This window comes from Chenopodium quinoa, unplaced genomic scaffold (assembly GCF_001683475.1).
Source record: "Chenopodium quinoa cultivar QQ74 unplaced genomic scaffold, ASM168347v1, whole genome shotgun sequence".
Classification (NCBI taxonomy): Eukaryota; Viridiplantae; Streptophyta; class Magnoliopsida; order Caryophyllales; family Amaranthaceae; genus Chenopodium; species Chenopodium quinoa.
The window spans coordinates 2,706,761-2,714,891 of NW_018742616.1; the positions used below are offsets into that span (position 1 = coordinate 2,706,761).

The 8,131-nt window shown below is 34.9% G+C and overlaps 1 protein-coding gene across 3 annotated transcripts; it reads left to right on the forward strand.

Annotated features, from left to right (window-relative positions):
- The first annotated feature begins 769 nt into the window (after window positions 1-769).
- On the forward strand, window positions 770-7,904 carry LOC110721630 (cytoplasmic tRNA 2-thiolation protein 1-like). 3 transcript variants are annotated; one of them, XM_021900820.1, is made up of 11 exons: window positions 770-952; window positions 1,145-1,259; window positions 2,057-2,199; window positions 4,285-4,404; window positions 4,562-4,674; window positions 4,922-5,014; window positions 5,181-5,221; window positions 5,992-6,058; window positions 6,143-6,254; window positions 6,682-6,877; window positions 7,500-7,904. In XM_021900820.1, exons 1-10 carry the CDS (start codon window positions 857-859, stop codon window positions 6,847-6,849), a joined length of 1,068 nt encoding a protein of 355 aa, XP_021756512.1. In that variant the 5' UTR covers window positions 770-856; the 3' UTR covers window positions 6,850-6,877; window positions 7,500-7,904. The 3 variants fall into 3 exon arrangements, with proteins under 3 accessions (XP_021756512.1, XP_021756510.1, XP_021756513.1); XM_021900818.1 differs by having other exon boundaries at window positions 771-952; window positions 7,517-7,904; XM_021900821.1 differs by lacking the exon at window positions 770-952 and having other exon boundaries at window positions 1,168-1,259; window positions 2,046-2,199; window positions 7,517-7,904.
- The last annotated feature ends 227 nt before the right edge of the window (window positions 7,905-8,131 follow it).

An 8,131-nucleotide genomic window follows, 5' to 3' on the forward strand; every position in this document is an offset into this window, starting at 1 on the left:
AAAGTCAGTGAAATCTAGGGATTTTTTCCCACGAGACTCACCCTGACCCTCAGTCCTCTCCATACGCCCCTCCTCCTCGACGCTTTCTAGAACCTTTCCCAAAGCTTTGTAGGTGGTTGAACTACAGTAAGGACTAGCCTCACCAGATTCATATAATTGGCGAGGAAAGGGAGATCCGGTCTCAAAGGACTTAATGAGAGAGAGAATCAATTGGACCTCTCCCTTGTCGTCAGTTTCAATATACGCGTCATGGAGGGGGTCAAGGTTAACCATGGTGGTTTGGGACTCCTTTTTTCAAAGATCTGATATGCGTAGTTCAGATTTGGAGAGAAACAGGTTGAAGAAATTGAGGGACGAAGAGGATAGAGGAAGATGAACATGAGAGAGGAATACGAAGTGTATGAATGAACTAGGGTTCATCTAGAAAATTCTGAAGAATAGGAGCATTAACCCAGCCATCACAATAAATGTGGGTGTTTGGGAAGATGGAGTGATTGTGAGAAGTTGGGGGAAATGTGTTAATAAATGGAGGGAGTTATTAAGTTATGATAATATGATTAGTCTTAGTTAAGTATGAGTATAATAACAAAAGGGTAAAATTATAAAAGTTAAAATTTGTAAATTAAGGGTAAATTTGTAATTTTATGGTATTTTGTTTACTAAAAATAGAAATAAAACAGGTTGTTGCATATAACCCTGATCGGACCAAAATGACAAAAGTTGCACGTAACTATTAACGGAGTCCAACCCAATACCACCTTAATCTCATTTCTCCATTCAAACCCATACAACTTTGCGAACCAAACGCCCCTTATATCTTCCTCATCCACAGGACGCCGGTGAGACGACAGAGGAAATGGAGGCGGCGAAACCCAGAAATTGCGGAGCAAAGCTTTGCTTTCTTTGTAATCAAAGAAAACCTGCTCTTAAGCGCCCTAAAACCCTCCAACAGGTTTTTCTGTGATTTCCCTTTTTCAATTTCTTCATTTTTGTTTGCTATGATCTTTAGATTATACCCAACACTCCAAATTATCGACATCTTGCAATTTGTAACTGCCCGCTTTAATCTTACATATTGTTGTATATGCAATTATACGTTATGCTAAAACCCTTTTTCTTTTATTTTTTATTGTGCGGGTTAAAGATTTGCAGGGAGTGCTTTTATACTGTGTTTGAAGAAGAGATTCATAGTTGCATAATTGAAAATCAGCTGTTTAAGCCGGGGGAACGTGTTGCAATTGGCGCTTCCGGAGGAAAAGGTAAAATAGTTATGAGAATGTAATTGGTATTATGCTGATCAACTATGTTACTGCAAATTTAACATGTGGATGTAATTAATTTAGAAAATTTGTTTATATCGTGTTTATGATGTTCGAAATTAATTGGCATTGAAAGTGAATTCATGATGTTTATAGGATCAATTTCTCATTTAACAAACAAGGTTGCTATGCTCTGAAATTTCCCTTGCATTGAGGAACTGAACTTTGTTTTTATTATCGTTGTCTTTTAATTGAACTAACAAGTAGTCTTGTGTGGGTTTTAGTTGTAAAAACTGTTGCAATGAAAGCAATCTTGATTACAAAGCGATTTTTATTCGTTGTATGTAATTTAACATTTTAAGTCAATGCCAATTAGCTTGCTAGAGTTCCCTTTGCTTAATTGTATATTGCAGTGTAGTACTGTAGTTTTCTATTTTTTAGCAGTTGACATTTTATTTAATAATCTAATCAGAAACAATATTGATATGGAATAGTTGTTTTCACTTTTTGGGGTTGTAGATTTTTGTTGAACATCTCTTTTTTACATACTGTCTCTCTTCTTTATATCTGATTGCAGTAGTTGATTTTGGGCAATAACTTGTCATAAGATTCTGAATTCTTGTGGGTACTATGTGAGATGGATGAAGGATCATGTTATTTGCTATAGCACCTAGAGGTTTTACAACTATTTAAAAATACCTGCTATAAAACTCAAACTTCAATCCATTTTTTTTCACCCCTGATATGCTGATAGCAACTGGATGTGTTTCTGATTCTGGCATTTAGTTGCTTTTCAGATTCCACTGTCCTTGCATATGTGCTGTCAGAGCTGAATCGTCGACACAACTATGGCTTGGATCTCTTTCTATTATCTATAGATGAAGGCATCACTGGTTACAGGGATGACTCGCTTGAAACTGTCAAGAGGAATGAAATTCAAGTGAGTTGATAAATTTTTTAGTTTCAATGAAATTTCAGCTGTAAAATGAATGTGCCTTTAAGGGTTTCCCCCCCCCCCTAGTGAACATGATTGACAAAGTAAGTTGTTGTCGCCAGTAACTGCTTTACTCTTCTACTAGTGATTAGCAGTTTTATTATCAGTTAAAGAATTAGGAATTGAACTTTTGTTGTAGCGATTGTATGGGGCTTGATGCTTTGACAGATAATGGTGAATTTGGAAAAAAAATAATCATGAAATGCTACCTTCAGTCATCCAAAAGCTAGATTAGTAGCTTTCTCTGACAGTACCCATGTGTCTAATCTCTACCTAAAATCTACCTTGTGAAACTCCTAACATCTAGTCATTAGTAGCTAGTACCATTCACACTCACATACTTTTGGTTTCATATAAGTGTAGCCTTTCTTTTGTCTTTTTTAAACTAGTTTTATATTTTAATTTTTTTTCTTCCTTTTGTTTGGTGGGAGGCTGATTAGGAAGAAAGAGAGGTAAGATGATGTGTTGGGAATGATCTTGGGGGGAGACTTAAGAATATTAGATCATATACTAACCAAGTTTGGCTGTTGTCAATCTCCAGTTGAAAACAAAACTTGAGGATTGTTGATCATCATTCATTGTTGGTATATTTACCTCCTTTTTGTTAATTGTCATCGTTCCTATAGGAAAGGAACGTTTCTGGGTTATTTGATCTCTCTTTTTTATCTTTGTCTTTATCCAGTTCTGTCCTCATTATTTTTTTGTCGGCACAAGAGCGACAGAGGTGCAATTGATAGGCTTATAAATATTACAGGTATAAAAGAAATAATAGAATGAAAGCGTTAAAACCATCTACACCTGGAGCTTTTGCATCCTCAATAGAAAAAAGAGTAGCATCTATATCAGCATTTGTAACGGAAGCACATAAAAGCTCTCTTGCTATTAGGCTAACTCAGTAACTCTGTTGCCTTTCCTCATTATAGGCACACCAATGCCAGCCTTCTGGGTAGACAAATGGCAATACTTCCCAATAGTTTCTAATAGAATTTAGATATATACCACTATATTTGAATATCATCAGCATCATTGATAGGGAGAGAAACCCCTCTTTTACTTCCTTCTAAATTTGTTCAGTTTTGAGCTTTTTATAGAAGCAATTAAAAAAAATATAGGATAAAATTGAAAAGTAGGACTCCCTCCACGATTAGTTAGTTAGATCCACAAACCAAGGAAAGCAAGACAAAGGTAGTGTGTGTAATAACGTAAGGGAGAGAGAGTAGAAAGGGGGTAGTGTAAGAAAAAAGGTGGATAGATTGTGGGGTAAGATGGTAAAATGCGTTAACCAAAATTAGAATAAAGTAGAAGTTGTTAGAACCAAAAACAAAAACAATTTGGGTAGAACTAATAAGATCAGAGGTAGTATTAAAGTTTACTTTTTTCGCCAACTACTATTTCTTTTCTGAGAAGTTTTATACGGAGTAATCAAAATAATTAACATTACATATAATTTAAGCAACACTCTTTTTGTCCTTGATTAATTATTAAAGTTTCCTTTTCATATGCCCATTCATTTGTACATTTCTGTTTTGGAAAATGCAAATGTATAATTTTATTACACCTCTCTTTTTCCACTAGTCCAATACTATAAATTTGAAATCTACTCTTTTAATTTTTTTTTCTTAAAAAATAAACTCTCATAATCACCTACTTTTTCATAGAAAGAATACCCCCATCATCCTTTGTCACGCCTATATTGTTGATAAAGTGGTAATTTTAAAATCAAACAAATCATCACCTAAAATTATGTGACTAGGTAAATGTCAAAACTAATATGGATCAAGTATTGATTATATTAAGTTGAATTGCTTTGTGCCTTTGTGCCCAAGTTCATGTCAAATGTTGGATGTTTTGTAGAACGTGTCATTGAATTTAATCAATCCATATCTAATTCTAACACCCATATCCAATGTTTTGCAAGAACTCGTTTGTACTTTTATTCCATGCTCAGTGAATTTAGTATATGTCTATTGTTTATTTTCCTGTTGGAATTTGTTTGGTGATGTTCATGATTTGTGCACTTCTTTTTCTTAGTATGGGCTACCCTTGAAAGTTGTGTCGTACAAAGATTTATACGGGTGGACTATGGATGAGATAGTGAAGATGATAGGGTTGAAGAATAATTGCACATTCTGTGGAGTATTTAGGCGTCAGGTATGCCAGCATTAATTGCACTCATATGTTGATAGTCGAATCTCCTTTGTTCAATGAAAGATAATTTCTATGAGAAACTCCGGCTCGGTTATTTCATGTTTGAGAAATTAGTAAGTTATTTATTTGTCTTCACCAAATATGCTTATTCATCTCTAAGGCTCTTGATCGGGGTGCTGCAATGTTGAAAGTAGACAAGCTTGTTACTGGACATAATGCAGATGATATTTCTGAGACAGTGCTCTTGAACATATTACGTGGTGATATTGCCAGGTATAACCTCTTATTGGTGTCTTCCCCCCCCCCCCCCCCTCCCAAACACATGAAAGAGGAATTTTGCCCTGATTTAGGTATACTGCAAAGGGAACTAGGAAGCCATTACTACAACTCTAGCTTAAGCCGCTTGTTGAATTTCCACATGGCTAACTAATTAAGCCTTGTAATCTTGTATATATGTTTTTCCTTGTTTGCTTTTTCTCCTGCCTATTTATTGCTGAGTCTGGTAGCTTTTCACTTGTAGATTGAGTAGATGCACATCAATAACAACCGGTGAAGATGGACCTATTCCAAGATGCAAGCCATTTAAGTATACTTACGAGAAGGAGATTGTTATATATCTTTTTTGCTAAAGTCTTTATTTTCTTATAAGCTTTGCTTAACTTTTACTGATCTGGCTGTGACATACTTTAAACAAGTTGCTACGAAGTGTTGATTTATTATTGTGAATTTGCTATATATTGGTTATATTTTTTCTGTGAAACCTTGACTACACCATTTACGTATGCTTATTTCAAGAGGCTCGACTACTTCTCCACTGAATGTAAGTATATACTTGTGTTTTTCTGGCTGGTTTCTTTCAGGATTCCTTTGTCCTTGCTTTTCATTCACATCTTTTGCATCAATAGTTACCGACCAACTTAACTGAACTAAAGACCAAAATATTTTCATAGGAGGCGGGGGTATAATTTGAATGGAAAGTAGCTTAGTACTTGTATTTCTTACTTTTGCAGTTATATTAATCAGGCCTGATTGAAATGCATAAAGACTATAGAAATCATTGATTGGCACAACTCAAGATTTTCAAACTATATTATATCTAAAGCCCTAATCTCTAAGGTTGTGCGACAACTCAAGTATTGCTAAAATAGTAAGTCTCGACTTACATTTTTTTTTTTCCAATCCACTTCAACCAAAGCTAAGGATCCATTCAGCATCAGTCACTTTTCATTATTTTGGTTTTATGATTTTAGAAGTCTTGTGATATAGGTTGTGTAATGTACTCTAAATAAATCCCTTATATAATAAGTTAATTATCATGTTGATTTCAAAAATTGACCCAAAAAAAAAGGTTTGGACATTACTTTTTGTAGTTATCATATCTTCGTTAAATTTCATATAAATTGGATAAAAAATGGTAATGAACAGACTTGAGTTGTGGGATGTTTATCAGTTATCATAGCTATTAGTGGAGGCTAATTTTAGTTATCTTGACAATGTCTACATTTCAGATTCTCCTTGATGTTTTTGTAAAATGTTGCTTCTAGAAGACCGTGTATCATTTTGAATATCCTCATTCCGTGATAATTGCAGGTATTTACTCCCCAAATGCGTATCGTGGGTTTGCCAGGGAATTCATCAAGGATTTGGAGAGGATTAGGTTTTTATTTATCGAGCCTTTTCTTTCTACTTTATTTTCTGGTAACATCACATGTGTACTGATTTATAAAATGTTGTCACCCAGACCTAGTGCCATACTTGATATCATTAAATCAGGCGAGAGGTTCAGGATTGCCACTTCAACAAAAATGCCAGAGCAGGGAATATGTGAGCGTTGCGGTTATATATCAAGCCAGGTATCATGTGCCTTCTCCTTTTGAACATATACCTCCGATGTGACGATGTCTACATGTTACATCTAGAAGTCTAGAATCCTAGTCTCACCATGAGTTGATTATTAAAACTGTTGATAGTTTTATTGGTGTGTTTATCATACACCCCAAGACTTATGTGTATATCTGTGAAGCACCTTTTCCGGTTTTAGTCCCAGGCATGCATCTCTTTCTGCCATCACTGTGTTACAGTTGGTCTGCCGTGGACTGGTTTATCAGTGAACTGCAACTTGATTTCCCTTGGGAAAAAGAGGAACTTATTCCTGTTCTTGATGAATTATTTGAAATCCTTAAAGCTTAATTATTCCCTATATCCAGTCTTGGCAAGCTTCATTGTTCTCTACTTATCTCATTCCAAGAATGCTAAGAGTTTTTGGGTTCTTATGTGCAGAAATGGTGTAAGGCTTGTGTGTTGCTTGATGGACTGAACCGTGGTCTTCCTAAGTTGGGAATTGGAAGGAGTCGTGTTCATGATAATGACGATTGTAAAAAGGAAGCTAATCACATGACTGGAAGCAAGGAGGTCCAAGGAAAACCATGTGGAAATTTAGACTTTTGATGCAAATACCTTTGCATTAATGTTTCTGGTATGTATAGTGTGCTCCTCAGGTTAATGCTGTTAAGTATCTTGTCTCTTCATGATAACATGAGAAGTGTACTGAAATATTTTTTATTTTGTTTGGAGATGTATTAACTACTACAACTTACTACGCTCTACGTATAAAAGCAAAGATGCATTCTGCGTTAAAACTCTTGAGTCCTTCTCATGGTTTACCGTCATGATCTCAAGCATTTTATAGAACTTGACAACGAACCATAATCATTTGTGATGGAATCTGTGTGTTTAAGTCAAATTATGTATATTCGTTTTATCAAGTTGTGGTTTAGTTTGCTTGTTTTCTTTTTGCCTTGAAAATTTGGTTGAGTTTTTTGTGAGTGTTGATATTTCTTTGTTTTGGCATTTTGTCTATTACGGGGTACCAGTACCAGCGTATGAGATGACAAATTGTGACTTGTGTACCATTGTTACCTTAGCTGTTTAGTCATCTCCCTATTTCCCATTTGGAATTAGGAACCAACTCTTTGCAATGTCATTAGATTCTCTTTGTATTTCCTGATTGCTTAGCACGATTTTTGTCGTTATACTGCTATAGGCTATTAAAGTGAAAATGTTTCTTACTTTTCTTCCTGTCTAATAAAATTAAACAGGATTGTTTATTTCGCAGGCAAGCCAGGAACAAGCATTTTTGTAGCAAGTGTGCTGTCTTTTTTTTGGTAAATTCATTTTGAGCAAGAGAGTTTGTGGCTAGAAATGCAACTAGGTGATCTGGTCGAAACCTTTTGGTGCAGCAGTTTTAATGCGTCACTTAGCGGTTGCTCGTCTTTTGGCATACTGCAGTATGTCCAATATGGGGAATTAATTCACCAATTTACAGTTTATGAGCTTTAAATTATGTTACTTCACTATATTACCTCACTAGTATGTTTTTTATAAATGGTTGCGTGTAATTTTAACTTTAAATTGAAGATAGTAGTATTACATCTAATTATCATCTTTGTATCATTGTTTAAAGTATACAAAAGTAATTTGTACAACAAATTATTTTTTTGAAATTTTTCTATAGAGTGATAGTTATCTTTGTTGAAGCTTATGTCCATTTTATTATAACCATTGCTTAAATGCTCTTGAATAAACTAGCTCAAACATAAATTTGATATTCGTTTAGTGAACGGGCCTAGCTCGAACCCTTTAGTACTCGACTCATTTAGGCTCGTGAACAACTTGCTCATGTGTCATATCCGTTGCTTGTTTATATGATCATTCCAACCATTGTTATATT

Excerpts from the sequence above, each read along its gene's own strand:
- LOC110721630 (XM_021900820.1), top strand. The coding sequence starts at position 857 with ATGGAGGCGGCGAAACCCAGAAATTGCGGAGCAAAGCTTTGCTTTCTT. Across the intron at positions 1,260-2,056 it reads TGGCGCTTCCGGAGGAAAAG|ATTCCACTGTCCTTGCATAT; the intron begins GTAAAATAGTTA and ends GTTGCTTTTCAG. Across the intron at positions 6,255-6,681 it reads GCGGTTATATATCAAGCCAG|AAATGGTGTAAGGCTTGTGT; the intron begins GTATCATGTGCC and ends TCTTATGTGCAG.